General features: G+C 30.8%; 2 protein-coding genes across 5 annotated transcripts; one reads left to right on the top strand and one right to left on the bottom strand.

Moving 5' to 3' along the window:
• Window positions 1–324: 324 nt before the first annotated feature.
• Window positions 325–10,856, top strand: LOC145727449 (uncharacterized). Of its 3 annotated transcripts, XM_081977010.1 has the most exons (9): window positions 325–557; window positions 808–944; window positions 998–1,238; window positions 1,302–1,371; window positions 1,438–1,479; window positions 3,842–3,996; window positions 4,057–4,223; window positions 5,810–6,002; window positions 6,114–10,856. In XM_081977010.1, exons 2-9 carry the CDS (start codon window positions 831–833, stop codon window positions 6,311–6,313), a joined length of 1,182 nt encoding a protein of 393 aa, XP_081833136.1. In that variant the 5' UTR covers window positions 325–557; window positions 808–830; the 3' UTR covers window positions 6,314–10,856. The 3 variants fall into 3 exon arrangements, with proteins under 3 accessions (XP_081833136.1, XP_081833134.1, XP_081833135.1); XM_081977008.1 differs by having other exon boundaries at window positions 998–1,371; XM_081977009.1 differs by lacking the exon at window positions 325–557 and adding an exon at window positions 650–741 and having other exon boundaries at window positions 998–1,371.
• Window positions 10,857–10,893: 37 nt separating this feature from the next.
• Window positions 10,894–16,982, bottom strand: LOC145727450 (BTB/POZ domain-containing adapter for CUL3-mediated RhoA degradation protein 3). Of its 2 annotated transcripts, XM_081977013.1 has the most exons (5): window positions 16,642–16,982; window positions 15,778–15,983; window positions 15,437–15,691; window positions 13,735–13,951; window positions 10,894–13,281 (listed from the first exon to the last, which is right to left on the bottom strand). In XM_081977013.1, exons 1-5 carry the CDS (start codon window positions 16,823–16,825, stop codon window positions 13,271–13,273), a joined length of 873 nt encoding a protein of 290 aa, XP_081833139.1. In that variant the 5' UTR covers window positions 16,826–16,982; the 3' UTR covers window positions 10,894–13,270. The 2 variants fall into 2 exon arrangements, with proteins under 2 accessions (XP_081833139.1, XP_081833138.1); XM_081977012.1 differs by having other exon boundaries at window positions 10,894–13,951.
• Between the last annotated feature and the right edge of the window lie 966 nt (window positions 16,983–17,948).

The raw sequence follows: 17,948 nt of genomic DNA, 5'->3' as shown, positions 1-17,948 counted from the left end.
TAGTTAGGGGGCAGTACAGAATTATCCGCAACATTAAAAACCTTTTTTACTTTTAAAACAAATTAAGTAGATTTTTTATGTGGAATGTTGATTTATTTGCTCAATTATGCATGAGACAAGTTACATGTCTCAACTCCACTGTACCATTGTTTTACATCTTGGAACATTCTATGGCACTAAATCAGTAAATCTCATTCTCTTTATTCCGCTTCCAAGTTTCACACTCAATTCATTGATGTTGGCGGTTAAGGCTAAAAAAGAAGAAGAGCAAGAGGCACATAACCTCAAAGCTTGATATTTGACAGAACAATGACAAACACAAACATCAAAAAATGACAACAAACAAGCACAATACAAGAATGTCAAGAAGATACGCATTTCACTAGAAAATTTTCTTTTTTTATCTTAAAAAGATAAAAAACTTTCTTTTCCTATGTTAAGTTAAATTAACGTTTATAAAATGGGGTCCACCAAATAATGACGCTGAAGTGTTTACGTGCATTTGGGTTGTTTACTGTTTTCAAATCACAACCCCAAGGAACATCCCTGTTTTCAAGGTAAATAACAAGATAAACAGATAATAGGGTAACCTTGAATAATTGTTTGTTTATTAAAAGTATTGTGTTTCTGTTTGAAGAATTGATAATAGCATTTTGTAGGATTACTTGTTAAATACATTAAAATTCAGGATCATACAAGATAGTGCCATCATAATCAAGTTGATTGATATCTTATTCTCAAGTCAGTTTTATGTAGGAATCTTGTTAAGTCACTACAATTTTAACCATTTGTTATTATTTATTTTAGGGCTATAAATTCTGAGCTGTTGCATGAAAATGGGTTGTGTCAACAGTAAATCTGATATAAATGACACCCATCCAAACATTTTTAATGTAATTAATGTTAATGATAAAGGAAAGCCTGTAAGCAGGGGAAAATTAGAGGTATGCTACTTAATATCACATTTTAGATTACTACTAGAAATTTAATTATGTAGGTAACAGAATCAGAATTGATTTTACACCAAAAAGGCAAAAATCCCATAGTGTGGCCACTCCGCTCACTGAGGAAATATGGATGGGATGTTGACACTGATGTGTTCAGTATAGAATGTGGAAGGCGTAGCCCAACTGGTCCTGGTTACTATGCTTTCAAGTGCAGAAAGGCTGAACAGTTATTCAATATGGTTCAGCAACACATTATTGGGGGAATTCAAGATAATACCAACTTAGTTTCAAGTGAGAATCACTTAATGCACAACATACACCACACAAATGTTGATTCTTCTATTATGGGTGCAGCACCAGGCCCTCCTGTTCAGAGAAGGCCTGAAATCAATGGTAGTTTGAATAATCAACAACAGAAAACCAGGTATTTTAATTAATGATTTATCTTAGTCAAATATGGGTAAAAAATGTGGTAATAATTAATTTGCAGACCATTTGTTGGGATTCTCAGTAGACCAGGATCAATATCAAGGTTTGTTTTTCTTTTTTTATATTAATATTGTTTTGATTGTATATATTTTACTTAATGGTTGTTAACTGTTAATTTTGGTCTGACAGCGAAGTTTAAATTTGAAAAGTTGCAGCATTTTTCTGATTTAAGTACCAGAACATGATATCAAAAATTAGCCAAATTTTTTAATTTTTATTTGCATTTAATATTTGTAGTTATAATAATTTTTAAAAGGCAATTGCTACAAGAAACCAAATACGCTACACACAACACCATTTCTATACATATGTACTTAATGGTGTGTGTGTATATTTAGTGGTGTTTACTAATAATGAAATTAAAAAAATAAAAAAATTGCTAAATCAAAGATCAAAAAAAAAGATTAATTTTTTAAGTCAAAGAAAAACATTTAGTTAATCCAAATATATATAAATAGGATGTTGGATGTTGCATTTAAGTCATCATCAGATTTTGGCAATTCAGAAACAATGCTGGAACTTTGCTAATTTAAACTATACAGTCAGATCAAAATTAAAGGAGTTAACTATTTAAGTTGTTGTCAGGTGTCAAGTTGATTATTTACCATAACATTTTGTTAAACTAAGTAATTTAACTTTTTTTTATACAATTGTATGCTACTTTTACCCATATTACTGATTCACTGGATGCATTTGAACTTCAATTTCAATTTGAATATTATAGAGGCTTATTACTAGAGTCCAGATTAAAAAGCACTAAAATTCTGAAAAAAACCCTTGAAAATTTAAAACTATTTTCCTCAAAAAAGCATAAAAACCTGCAAACTTGTTTTGGGTCAAGGAAGGTTTTAGACTGTTTTGAAAACTTTCCAAATTTTTTTGAATTACTTAAGGGGCATTTGGACGGTTTTGGGAAGCATTTTGGAGTTCCCGTAGTGTTTTAAAACCTTTTTAAACTACTTGAGGAGTATTTGGAAGGTTTTTGGACAGTTTAAAGAGCATATTGAAGGTTCTGGAATGCTTTTAAGGCATTTGAAATCTTGTAGACGGTTCTTTTGAAGCATTTTGGAGTTTCTATAGAGTTTTAAAACCTTTTTAGACTACTTTAGTAACATTTGGAAAGTGTTTGAACAGTTTAAAGGACATTGAAGTTTCTAGACTGCTTTTAACGCATTTAAAACCTTGTAGACGATTCCCTTTAGACAAAGCTGTTAAACTGCTCTAGAAGTCTTGAAATCTTTTGAGAGCTTCTATAGATAAGTTGAAAAGCTTTTTTTTAGAAGCTTCTAGGCTGTTTTGTAAGCTTTTGCAAGGCATTTTGGAGCTTCTCTAGTGTTTTGAAATGTTTTTACAATTTTTTAGACTACTTCGGAGCATTTGAAAATTATTTGGTCAGTTTAAATTTGTAAATTGATACTTACCCATTTTGCAACAGATTACTATCTACTAATCACTAATTGCAATTATTTACATTTCAGTTTTTTTTACCTTTGTTGTATGTTAACTATTTTGAAAGTACCTATTTTAGTTACTAATAAAAGCTCCAAGTCACCAAGCATTACTTTATATTCAGTAACAAAGTTTAATTCACAATAAATTATTTTTTCTAATTATGGCATATAAAGTGACACTTTTCAAAACTGATTAGAGTGACAAAACGTTTTACTTTATGTAACTAGTTATGAAATGTTCATTTCATCACTCCCTGTTTTTATGCATTTCCGTAGAAACATATGGGCGACATCCATCATAACATGTCGTTGTCACTGTTTATACAAGGTGCTATGAAAGTGAATATTTGTGTTAAATCACTTTAAAAGATGGTTTTTACCGCTTTTTGGTCAAAATTAGAAAAAATTATGTATGCAACACGTTTCGAAAATGTCTTATTGTGTAACTCATTCAAATTGTAGGACCTCGCTGCGCTCGCCCTACAAACATTCATTTGTTACACAAAATCGATCTTTTCGTAACTGGTTACATAAATAGCTATTGATGACCAATTTCAAGTTTCAAGTTTTTTTTTTCAATTTTTAATTAATACAACATTTTAAGTTTGAGACCACTGCAGTAGAGTAGTATTGCTATTTTGATCTTTCTCTCTGAAATAAAATAATAAAGTCAATGCAATGTTTTCCAGATAAAATTAACTTCAGAAAATCGTAACTGCTTCAGTTGTCGCTATTTTGGACGTAAAAAATGTAAACTTATCTTTTTAAGCATTTGTTTACGCGTTTCTAGAAAATGCTTTTTTAGACCTCAGCAAATATTTTCAAGCTATTTTGATATAATTAAATTGTATTCTGTGCAAAAAGGCACTTTCTCTTGCTCTCTGATGAACTTAAACTCAACTCAACTTAGAAATAACAAACACTTCATTAATTGATACGCATTAATTTATATAGTAATGGCCAGCTAAGCCCCACTGCAATATCTCCACCACCATCTATAGCAGCAGTATCCCCATTGGAACACAACAATAATAAACATGTCAGCTCCATAGTGGAGGAAAATGGAGTGGTGCCTGCAAATTATGCCAATGTGGGAGTGGTTGACGTAGGTATGTATCTAAAAGGAGAATTTTCAATTTCAAGATGTATAAAGTTTCATGTCTTTTTAGAGTCATCAAGTCATGTGTACATGAATGTGGATGCAAAAGAGATTATTAATAGTTTAAGTCAGAATAGCTTTACTGAAAGCAGAGAGTACCAAAGAGAGTTGAGTGAAGAAGTTCACTGCTATGCTAATATAGACAGCAGGGATGTGGAAAGTTTGCAAGTGTTACAGGTAAGCCAACCTTTTTTTATTTTAAATAGCCTATCATAAAACCAGTCAATTGTAATTGTGTTGCAATAATATTGTGCTTTAACAAGAACTGCATTTATTACAAGATAAAGAAGACTAAAATTGAAAAGTCAAAATTATAAGAATTATCATTTAAAACCATTAATGATGCAATAAATTGTTTTATTTTAGAATGGTTTAGAAGCAGATTAGCTTTCTGTGTAAACCATTTAATAAACTCTACACTAATTATTTTATTTATTATCCTGCTTAACTGATTATAGTTTAGGAGATTATTGGTTTTTAAACTTGGGAGATTAATCTTTAACTTTTACTGTTAATGATTACAATTAAGTCACATGAATAAGATTTTAATTAATCTATCCAGATATGTATGGTTTAATTAAAAGTATGTTTCATTTAAGTTTTTATTTCACAGTCTCTTCTTCATTAAAAATTAGAGATTATTGTATAAAAGAATGGTTTTTACACTCAGTAGATTAATTTTGACTTTTACTGTTTTATGATAGCAATTGAAACACATAAATGAGACTTTTATTTAATCTATCCAGATATGAATTGTTTAATTAAATGTGTGTTAGGTAAGTTTTTCCCTGATTAAAAGTTAAAGATTATATGCATTGTCAGTTCAGAAACTTCTGACTGTGAAAAAAAGACAGATATTGCGTTGTTTCTCTTTTCATACCGTTGATTTCCTATGAAATTATCATACCTGTATATTTACGCTTTATTCATTAAGTTAGAAATGTACAGTAGTCATTAAAGAAATTTAAATTGGCAGCACAACTTAAACATGTCTAAGTCAGATTTTATTTTCACAAAATTGAGACACTGTTGAAATTTTGTTTGAATGAAAAACATACAAGATGTTTGACAACCAGTTGATTTTTGAAGAATTGTATTATGATAGTTCTTTACCTATTAATATAGTTAAAACATCAAACTAACTTAACGGAAATATAAAATAACCATTTCCTGTTAAATAAGAACCAATAGTTGATCTGGTAACATCAGAGTTTGAACCTTCACAGGAGTTTCAAAAAAAATATATTAAGCTGCTCTTATCGTGAATTCTGTTATCCCTTAAAGTACTCCGATTTAATTTTGCCCCCGTATCCAAAGGTGAAGTCTCTAAGGTTGCTGGTAATAGCTCAAACGTAAGCTGTTCCAAAAATCTGCTAACCAAACAAGCCCTTCCAGCCCCTTTAAAGGTTTTGGTCGAAATGTCTGAATTACTGGGGGAAGTACGAACTTGGAGACAGACACCACCAGTCAAACACGTTTCCCAGCCTCCTCAAAGCTTCTTCCAAGTGTTTTCTTTTCCTTTTACTATTTTTTCTCTTGACAAGTTTTTTTTTTAAATGACGCCACCACTTACCCGTATGGAACTTTTAATTATTTTCGCTCCTAGTCTAAAACTTATTATAAAATAAAATTTAAATTTAAAACTAAAAAACCCCGCGCCCTAGAGGAGGGAACAACAAAAATATTATGAATGCTTATATAGCTATACTTATGACAGCTCTGTAGATAAAATTACTAAAGATTTTGTATATTATTGTTTGCAGCAGTCTACTACTGTGACAAATGCCATGTTACCAAATAACGCCGAAGTTGTTCAGATGTATATGAGCAACAGTGTTCCTTGTACACCAACAACGTACGACATGGAATATGGCGTAATAAAGGAAGTGAATTATGCTGAACTGGACTTGGCTGCTACCAAAAAAGATAATGGAAATTACATGAATGGACATGCAGGTAAGCAGATTTTTCTTTTTGGTTAATCTTGATGTTAAAAGTGACTTTCAACGTATAACTGTCATAAGATTAGTTTGCTAAGAGTTTCATTTGGGTAAAAACAAATTATAGCTGGTTCACAACCAAAGCCTGCGTCAGTAACGGCAACAGTTGGCGTACAAGACAGTCCAACGCTGCAAAAGAAAAGTTACGCGACGATAGATTTTCCGAAAACTATCGCATTAAGCCAAAGTATTAACCCCAAAGCTGACATGGAAGAAGGTAGTCGAAAAACTCGACATAATTCGACTATTAATTCTTTCAGCGATTGAATTGAAGTGTTCTAGTGCCAACTTGTATGCTAAAGAGTTTTATATTTTTATTATACAAATCAAAGAGGTGTTTTTGCCAGCATATTTGAAACTTTTTTCTTCATATTTTAGAAGAAGGTTTAATTTTTTTATTGTCTGTTTATTGTTAATAATTGCCAGACGCTAGTAGTTTGTGCAGCATGGCCTAGTCTACATTTAGTCAAAAATCTACCAAAGTTCTCAACAAATTGGGTCTTCCGAAACTTTATAATTATGGTCGGTCAGTAGTTTTTTTTATAATTTTAGAATGTATTACCAAAGACTTTTGTGACTGTATTATTTAGAGAGATTATTTTTAAGACATTTATTTTGCATAAGTGTGATAATAATGTTATGTTTCGTTTAGTTTTAAGGGTTCTCTATTTTAGCGCGTTATATGAAAAATATGTGACTGAAGTAACAGGTCACTATAATATGACTACTTTTTTAATTTTAAGTTTCTTTAGGTGAAAAAGTTAACAATATTAGTTCAAGAAATATTAATATTCCAGCCATCATAAGTAACAATGATTTACAAGGTAAGGAGAATTTTGAGATTTTCACACTTCATTTTTACACTGAATTTTACACCGTCGTGCGAGACATAATTTCGATGTAATTTTCTATAAGATCAATAATTATTACCCCTAATTATTTTAGAGAAAAAATTAATTTCAGTTATACAAGTATCAACAGGACAGTTTCAGACATGTTTGATTGATCCGTTTATGAAAATAATAGCTATTTATCAAGAAGGGACAGCCGGCATAATTCCTTTGATGTTGGGGAGATGTTTTTGGCTGAACTCGGTTAGCTTTTGGTAGGAATCATGTTGCCGGTTGTCTCTTATCTTATTTCATTTTGAAATAAAAATTGCATCCAATTTTCAAAGTCAAATATAAACTAATTTCTTATAATCATTGTTTACTTCTTTTGAGTCAAAGTGTTTTAAGCTTGCCTCTTAATTATAGGAAGATATCAATCCTTATTAACTATTATTAACTTTAAATTGATGTTTTAAAACAAATATTTGATGTGGTCTGAGATATGGCAACGTTCTTCAGCAACCTGAATGACCAACCAATGAAACTCCTGATATTCAACGATCAAAGCCAATATCAGTCAATTGTCTCGTAACTTTGATAGGAAGAGTCCATATCTCTCTCTAATTCGCTTTCTCTTTTCAACTAGCTCTTCTTGTTAAATAGCTATTCTTTGACTGAATCTCAAAGTGACGTTTCTGACCTAAACCAAGTTCAAAAGCCACTATTGTACGGTTTGGCTTGAGAAATACCTGATCAAAAAAAGTACAGATAAATTTTTCAGTAAAATTAACTTCAAGGAATCTAAAGAATAATTTTGGCTTTACATGTTACAATTGTATAATAAATATAGAATTAAAGTCCTCAAATTTTCGTTAATTGCCTGCTAGACAATAAAATTATATTCCCACATTAGTGAGTTGGCCTTGCCAAAGTAAGGTGGTATAAAAAGGACCACACATTTGGCATGTATGCGGAAAATCAAACAAATTGGAATGACGTATCAATGCCCAATGACTGGTAATAAGAGTTTTAAATATACACTATTCATTGTTATCTCATCCTATTTTTGTTTGATGTTCCTTCTACTCTAAGATTAACAATGATTGGATTAATTTCCTACTTTTAGACACCTAAACCAAGCTTTTAATTTTGCTACCATATACTTTTTTGGTCCAGGCAGTGAAATGTGACCAGTTTTATAACATCTTTATGACTACCTTTGCATAAATAATTTGTATAACAGTTAAAAGAATTATTGAAGGTTTCATTGTGTGAGGTAAATGATGGTTCTCTAACAATTTGAAGGTAAGATCAAATGACAATTGCTTGATATAAATTGCCAGAAACCTCTAGGACCATTTTAGTTCTACCAGAAACCTCGAAATGCAATTGGAAACTTTTTAAAGAATGCCAGAGTACTCTACATTGCCAGAGGCCTCCAAGACTACTTTGAATGTGTTAGAAACCTCTAAATACTACTGAGAACCTTCTAAAAAGTGTCAGAGGCCTTCAAGACTACTTTGAAAGTATCAGAAACCTCTAAATTCTACTGACAACCTTCTAAAAATCACCAGAGTTATCAAGTGTCTTAAACTTTCCCATTACTGTTTTAAATTTAGTAACACAAACATTTTTTGTTAAAAAATCTTCATTCATGTTTGCTTTCCATATCTAATCAAAAATGTATGAAGCTGTCCATTGCATATTATACTACTCTCTAAAAAAAAATTAATAAATCACTTCTTCTCCCAAAAAATCAGGGAAGCCAATGTGACTACGTTTTTTGCTGGACTCAAAAAACTGTCATACATAATTTAAGCCCTAAAAAGACCCCAATAAAGGTCAAACATACATACATAATTAAGAAAGTGACCTTGTTATTACTGTCCCAAGCCTTCTCAACTTGATATAATGTTTATGTTAAAATATACCAATCATTACGATATTCGTTGACATTGATTTGTTCACTTTTTGTGTAAATTTAGACAAAACAACTAAAACTATACAAATAGATGTTATTTGTATCCAATAAATTTCGATTTTTGTTCTAGAAAATTTGGAGATTATTGTATTTGTTTGATTCATAGAAAAAAAATTATTTTGTTTCTCTTTACATCTCATTTAATACAATTGTGTTTTCTAACATTGAGTTGAAAACTAAACATTGGTGGTCACTAAACTGAACTGAAAAATGTTTGAGTAAAACCATTTATCAGGTCAAAATGCTCAAAGTTGATTGCCAAAAAAAAACCTAAATGTAAGACCCCGGAATAGTGACGAGACTATTACGCTTATTAATATAAAATCTAATAATACTACTCGCATAAGAAAATAATATAATATAGGAATTGCGATTATATTTATAAATATTTTTTGCATGCAAATTGCAAATTTAGGTTCGTAGTTGGTGTATAGCTGTTGTTCTAGATGGAGAATTTTACCAAATGTTGCTTATTAATTATTGTTTAAGGCAGCATCATAACAAACCGGCATTTTATGTTGAATGCTAGTTTGTCTTGTCCACGTTTGTTGCTTCTACAACGAAGACAGTAAATTGTAATAAGTCAACATTACTTAGTTACCACTAATTTGTCATGTGTGAGGCTGTAAATAAGGCCGTTTAAATATTTTTATACATGCATTTGAGTAGAAAATGGAATAACATGTTCCAATTAAAAAGTAAAAACAAACTTTATAAAGGGCTTAAGTGTCCTAAATAATATGAAAATATTAATGTTTCTGTAGGAAACATTTAAAAGCTTATCTTGTAGAAGTTAAACTTTAAAATCTTCGACCCATCATTTCAACGTAAGTGAATTTGAGAGATACCTACACAAAAATTTAACAACTATTTTTACCTTACAAACTATCAAGCAAAAATGTGATTGTTACTCCAAAAACGAACAGACAAAAATCAAATATATGTCACGCTAATAAATCTTGGAGATATGGTACTTGAAATCTCTATTTTTGTATTTTTAAAGTCGAAGACATCGAGAAAAAGTGTCTAAATAGGTATTTACATGGCGAGTGTAGTTTTGTAATCGTTCTAAGAACGATGGTATTTAAAAGTAGTGACTACCGTAGTCGTTAAAAAAACACAAAAAAGCTTTAAACATACCGAATCCGAATATCATTCGGAGTAGAATATAAATTGTTACTTATGCGTTATAAAAAAACGGAGTCTAACTTTGTATTTTTACGAGGAAACTGTTTTTAGAGACTTTGTTGCAATTTTTAAAACTGACTATACAGGGTTATTCACGTTATTCGACACGAAAAATTGTGACTAAAGTATTCACTTTCAACAAAGTTTTGATTCTGGGATGGATATATGTAGATTCTAAAAATAAGTAAGTAAGTAATATACTACGAGTTTCATTTAAAAAAACATGACTTTGATACTTTTTCTGCATTTGGGACAACCGGTACATCTTGAAAATATTTTTAAAAGATACCTCCAATAGGTCTATATCCATCCCAGAATCAAAACTTTTTTGAAAGTGAATAGTTTAGTCAGAATCTTCCGTGTCAAATAACGTGAATAGCCCTGTATATGATTGGTTTAGTCAACTACATTCAATCCTTTTGATGTTTTCCAAATATAAATATAAACTTCTATAATACCTACAAAGCTGTACAATTTTAAAATAGTATAACATTGCGGTTGTCCAATTTTAAAGCACTAGTTAAGCTTTAATATTTCAATTGAACATCAGTGCATCACATAACACCATTTATAGTTTTAAATACCTTTCCTATACACCCTTAAAAATGTTAATTTCCTATTAACACCTCAATAGTTAGGCGAGTAATTTGTAAGGAGTAAGTTCACCTTATTGATGAACAAATATTATATTGTTGCATATAATGTACTGTACCAATGTGTCCATGCCAAAAGTTAGAAATAGACAAATAATAGATGTAGTGTATTAGAATTGTAAAAACCGTATTAATTTTTAAATAAACCATTTTTCATACTTTGTCTTTTTTTATGTAGGGGATTAAAATAACAAATCAACATCACAGTCTATATTCAATTACTTACAATAAAATCACATATATTTAAAGTGAAAATAAATAAGTTTTGATATGACTTTGAATTATTTTTAAGACAATAAATACGTGTTCATGACCATACACAAATATAAATAATAACAATACTTTAACATTTTATCAGCTAATATTATTTTTACTACTAGAATTGATCAAAACTAAAATCAGTACATGTGAAATAAAGGAACTAATGCTATTAACACTTCTTTACCATGATCTTATATTAGATTAGATCTCTATATTTTCTCTCTTAAACAACAATTCTTAATATAGTCTATGTGTATAATTAATATTATAGTTGTGATATCTATGTGTTTTTTGGTTTATGCATAGATTTGTAGAGACTCTTGATTAGATCTCGGTGATAAAATTGATATTTCAGTGTTTATAGAGTAATAAGTTTTTTTTAACACTCATTAATTAAACCGTTAGTACTAGACTAATGTTGTATATAATGGAATATTTACCAACAGTAACAGATGCATATTTAAAAGAAAAACAGAATGACGACTTTGACCAAGTCCATTTTACGATTTATTACATTGTTCCGTCATTCTATTTTTGTATTTTGCGCATACGCCTAATCTTTGCTTTTTTTTAATAATGTAAATAATGAGTATATTTAGTGAATTTAACATCTATTCTGATATATATTTTTATATTATACAGTACAACTAAAAAACCTAACATTTCAGGGCTATTGTGACACCACAAAAATTACTTTTATGAGTAAGTATTATTGTATAAATTGTTTAAATTGGTTGCAAGATTTACTATGTCACATACAATAAATTCTTCTTGTATTCAAAATGTGGGGTTAACCAGATTCTCGTTTACAGTGAACGTAAACCCTCAAATAATAAAAAATCAATCGATTTTTATATGATTTAATTTTCTTACTCGATTTGTGAAAAATATTGACTAGATTTACTTCATTAAGGGACGGTATTTTCACCTCAGAATCTATTTATTCGTAGGATAATTTCTATAGAAATGACGGAATTGACCCATAGCAGCGTCAGATTTCACGGTTTCCATAGATATTATCTTTAGAATAAAGTTATTCTGAACTGAAAAGAATTAATTATTGTTCTAATATTTTACTTTCAATCAGAACCGATTACTGAGTCTAGTGTTTTGCATTCTAAAGCGTTTCAACATTCAGCAGCAGAATATACTGATGATTTTTGTTTCCTGTACTCTTTCGAAGATTAGAGAAAAATTTAAAAATCAAGTTCCAATTGAGTGCATTTACTTTTCTATTCAAATTTTGTATTAGTTTCTTCGCCCCATGTCAATCTTTTGTTGGGTTTATGGTTTTTGATTTGAAATGGTGAAGTATTGACACTTAAAACTGGGCAACCCTCTATCTGTGTCTTCTCGTAGTTTAGGCCTATTGTCTTTAATGACATCCTACTGACAAAATATTCGTCTTAGCTCTTGCAGACCATGTAACACACGGTTATTCATGTGCTATCTACTATTCCATAGACTTAAGCAAAATGGTCCTATAAATTCTTTAAAATCACAGTTGCAAAATGTATCTACTGATATGAGAGTTAGAAGCAACAATTATAATATTCGGCATTGAAGCATTCAATAACTATTTCTTTCAATCCTGGATGATCATGACCATTGTCAGAATCAAATCTCAACGTTAGATACTTAAATGCTTTGATGTTCACTGTAAATAAAAATCTGAAACATCCCAAATTGCTTCACCGTACCAATTTCACATAAAATAACACACAATACTCACATACAAGTGTTTCTAAAAAAGAAACCACACTCTTTAACGATTATATTGAAACAAATAGTAAAACTCTTAATCGTACATTGAAGACAACATCTAGAAAGTGAATCAACTGAAAGGATATTGAGATGCGACCAACTGCAAAAACTAGTAAACAAGCTATAAGTAGGACAAATTGATTCACTTTTTGCACATAAAGGTATATGAAATCTATTATTACACACATTTATTTACCTTGAAATGCACTGATATGATATGCTTTTTTAGGTTAAAACAAATCACGGATAATTTAAAAACACTAACTAAAACTGTATAAAGAACATTTTAAATACTGCAAACACTTTGGATTCGGATCTTTTTTTTTTTGAGTATCAATGCATTTCACCACGGATTACCTACCTAGTCAGTGGTGTTACCATTACGACGAGCGAGGGAGAACATGCGACGAGGAAACCAACAACGTAAAACGCAAGACATAAACGGCAAAAAAGCGACGGCAGCCTGTGGACGAGTGGGCGGAGATGAGTGGTGGGCGGTTATAGGTGGTAGGCGGGGGTGGTAATGGGTGGAAACAGACAGCCGGACTCAGTTCATTGCTGAAACACATATACCACCGATGGGAGTGAGTGTAGGGATTCCCTCTGAACAAATTTATATTTTTTTCTTTAAAGTTAATAGTAATTTTGAATTTTGTAGTAGAATCCCTTCACTAGGTACACATAAACCACATTTAGTTACTAAAATAAAAAATACTGCCATTTTCTCAGCCGCAAAAAAAAAAATGAAATAATCGGGCATACAACAATCACATGCTACAACAAAGATAACACTAAAATGGGATTGGTGAGTGTACAACCGGACTTCTTTTCTACACTACCCTGAATACCGCATCACAAAATATCCGATCAAAATCTCTCTCATTTCGCCAATTTGATCAATGCATGGTTAAATTATTTATAAAGTGAGAACACGACAATATTTGGTTCTAGAGAAAGATCTAGTTTTCCTAAAAAATCAGCTACTCTTATTAGACCTTAACCTCTCAATACCTGAGCGTTCTTCCTCCTCGTCGCTGGTATAAGAGGACATGCCACTAACAGCCACCCTAGGAGACGTAGCCTGCATCAGTTCCTGATTGGGTGCGTTTCGGTTTTCGTACAGGAGAATGTTTAAGGTTTCTTCGTAGATACGCGCTTCCGGACATTCGACTTTTGTGTGTTTTTTGTCTGTTGCGTACACAATTGATGTGCAACATACTTCAGACACCTGTTTATTACATTAATATAATTTTGTACTATCATTTTTAATAGTTGGTGGTGGTTGGGATAGACCAATAATATGTATCTATATAATACAAGTAGATATAGTTACAAGATGCAATATTGTTAGTTGACACTTGGCGTCAACCATGACCAGTCGTCACACAGAGTAAAAGAAGTAATCAAAACCATGGTAAACCAAGTATGACATTTAAGACAAGCTAATTAAATAAATAAATGCGTCCCAATAACTTAAAGGATACAAGAATATCATATACTTTACAAGGATTACTCTAATATTAAAACCAACCCGGGCTTTCTTGCAGTGTCGAAATTTTGCTTTTATATCCTTCTTTAATGTAAGGAAAGAATAAATGCATTGCCTGAAATACAGGGTGTCCCGGAATTGGCGTCATAAATTGTAAGGAGAAATTGTTCATCCAAGAATATGAGAAAAGTGTCCTATAAACATACAGCGGTAATTTACAGTTTTTAATGACCATTTATTACCACTTTGATAGTACCATCAATCTTTAAATCTCCCAGCTCAAACTAAATGGCCAAGTGTTATTTTTTGCTTAGAAAGTTGAGTATTAAAACAAGAAAATTTAATGCAATTAGCTATTACGGAAACTGTGCTTGGTGTGCTAGAAGAAAATGCAAAGATTCTATTTTGAGCAATACATTTTGAAAAAATCTGAAAAACAAAAAAATGCCATCTAAGTGCAAAATTCATGAATAGGCTATTGACTATTTACAAAGTGATATTATGTAAACATCCACAACTTACAAAAAAAGAATTCATGTTGCAGAAATCTTAGCCGTAGACAAAAACTAGTGTTTTCTACATTTTTTGATAATACAGAACCTTCCACACAATCTATGCAAGTGTATGATGTTGACAGAAATGCAAACTGACAAATGTGCATCAATTTTTTATTCTCAACTGCAAGGAAATGCCAACAATTAAAGTTCTAAAAGAAGTACATCAAAGGAACTACATTTTTTTCATTATTAAAAGATATTTTATTGTGAACTCTGTTCAACAAGCATTGTCAGAACATTGTTGTGTCCCTGACATAGAAATGATTTGATACAAATTAAATATCCAGTAAACTTTTTCACCCTGTATATCAAACTCAATCAACAGCCCTGATTTTAGAAGAAACTGTGTGACAACATTTTACTGTCCCAATTATTTTTCTAAGCTGTTTATTAAAAGATTGGAAAGGTCTTAAAGTGCTTCTGTTAATTTTGTCTTTACTTCATAAAAAAAAAGATTTTTAGCTTTAGTTTTTACCAAAACTCTACTTAGTGAATACATACATATCTCTATCTAATACTGCATATGGTCAACCTACCTACTTTTTTCACTGAATTGCTGATTATACCACTGTAATAAGAATGACCCAAACCCTTAATGAACTTAAATCTTCCTGCTACATATTATTGATTTATGCCAACAACCAAAAAATAAAAAAAATAAACTGACCTTTTTGCCATGACCATAAAAAATCCAACAGCATATTTCCCCAGTACTAATGACGTCCTTTAAAAACATAACGCGATTACTATACCACAATGAAAGTTTATCAAAAAGTTCAATGTTTTTTAGCAAATTATCATCAGAAGTGGATGTGTAAGAGTATTTATTGTTATGCCGGTTGATTAAAAGTTTTATTGCCGGCTTAGATGAATTAGAACTGATCAGAGTTTCTTCTTCTTTTAGGGAGGTTATCAAAGGAACCTGAACAAAACAAATTAACAAATTAAAATGGATTTTCACTGCAGCAATCAAGATTTTTTTAATTTTATGGTTTTTAAGTGGCTTACCATACATATTGGTTCGTGTTCACCTCTCTCTTTCTTCTGTAAAGCTTTTACACAAGACTCTGCTAATTCTTCAATGAGATAGTATTTAGCTTCAGCTTGTAACTCAGCAATTTCTCTACTGGATTCTGGTAAAGAGACACTACCATCTCTTAAGAAATTTAAAATGGTACCAAAATGTTTGCCACATCTATCAATTAATATCCAACCTACAAAAAAACCAGGAAAAAAATAGTTCAGACCAAACAACCAATGAAAACATTTTCCAAGTAAATGTAAATGGATTGATATCAGTATTTTTGATTTTGTTACAATATCCAAGGCAAAGCTGTGGCTTAATAGCAAAATGGTATGCTTATTATGAGGTATTAAATGAACTCTGTGTAAAGTGTGTATTTAGTGAAGGGTTATTATCCAGAAAAGATTAATTATTTATATTTTAACTGTAGGCATTTACTTATTGTCTTCAAGAAAAGTTAATTTTCAAATAAAATCAAAAATCATCAAAAATGAGTTTTTGGAAATTGTTTAAATTTTAAATATTTATGGGTATTTTTGTTTCTTTCAGTGTTAGTAAATCTGGAGACAAATCAGATAAACCTTCAAGATCAATAAGGTATTTTACTTATGACTATATGGTAGTATGACACACCAATATTTATTTACAATAGTAGGTAATAATAATTGGAATGAAACAAGAAAATGTGTTGAAAGTACTAGAATATAGCAATGCATTTATAACCTGTTCACATAAATCAAATACTTAACCAAAATTACAACAAATACAAAACTGATTTCTAAGGTAAACAGTGGAGTATTCTGCTTTCAAATACCAACAAACAGAGTGATTATTTGTGTACCTCTTACCATCTGAATCTGAAAGAACTTCCATTCTGCCACTAAACATAGCCCTAAGCATTGTATCGTGCTTAGTGAGGGTTCCAATAGTGGTGTAATGCAGGGAACCCCCAATGTTTAGTTTTACATACTGGGATGGGTTACCCTTTATTGTCGTCTTTCCCGACATGACGTTCGACTCGGTTTCGATCATATAAGGTCGATTTGCTGAAATTTAATCACTGAACTGATAGTTTCAATAGGCAAAACTTGCCTGTTAAACAAAAGTTTTAAATTTTACGGTTTTAGTCCACTTCTGACTAGTTCTGACTCAGAACATCGACATTTTGAATAGATTATTTGGTTTTGGATTTGACGTTTAAGTTAAGGGTTATGTTTACTTTACTGTATTCTCTTCTACTATACGTAAAACGGAGAATTGCTTGTGCTGCTTGATAGGCAACCACAGTTACACAAGCAACAATAAAGTGTTATTTATCAAATATACTGCTAATGTCACCTTTTAATTGTTTTTAATTAAATTGTAGTAAACAGACAGAGACAAGAGTAAATCTTTAATTGGTCAGTGCGTGTTAGATACAAATTTTGAGTTAATTCGTGATATAATAAAGCATTGTCGTTTCACACAGAGCGCATTCACCATGGGTCAAGATTTTTGATGTTATTGGTAATTTTCAACTAAAATAATATGGTATTACACTATAATAGTACAAAATAATTTTTCTGATCTGCGACAGTCAAAAATAGTCAAAATCTTGTTGATTTGAATAGTTAAAAACAATGTGTGAAGGAGTTTTAAGACTACAAGCAATTCCACTGCAAAAACTATAAATTCTCCTTATAGAACTAAAACTAAAACGCTGTATTGAAAAAAACATAATTTCTCAGCAGGACATTGTGTGTATGTAAACATCCTAATAAAAAAATATTTTGTTCTTATACAGTTCTGGTAACATGGAGATGAGTTAATGGCAGTTTTATGTAAATTTCTGCAGAACCAATTTAGTTCGTAGAGTGTGTAATTGCTTTATATCTGAGGCTCCTAAAATGATTGATGGGTTTTCACAGTGGTATTATATTAGAAATGCATGTTGTTTTTTTCCATGCACACACAAAAAGTTAGACATTGCTTTGTAACCCTTTATAGAATAAAGGCTGTAAAATAGGTTTTGTAGTTAAGCATTAACTTTTACGTCTTATAATAAAAACCTTTGACCCTATATACTTTACGAATATTTAAAACTTTATGTAGGCATCCATTATCCAAGTAATGATACTTTTTAGTACCCGTTAAAATCTTTTTGAATTTTATATAG

The sequence above is a fragment of the Ips typographus genome, linkage group LG4, assembly GCF_016097725.1.
Source record: "Ips typographus isolate SLU linkage group LG4, UJ_Ityp_2.0, whole genome shotgun sequence".
Lineage (NCBI taxonomy): Eukaryota > Metazoa > Arthropoda > Insecta > Coleoptera > Curculionidae > Ips > Ips typographus.
This window is presented reverse-complemented; position numbering and strand designations above follow the sequence as displayed.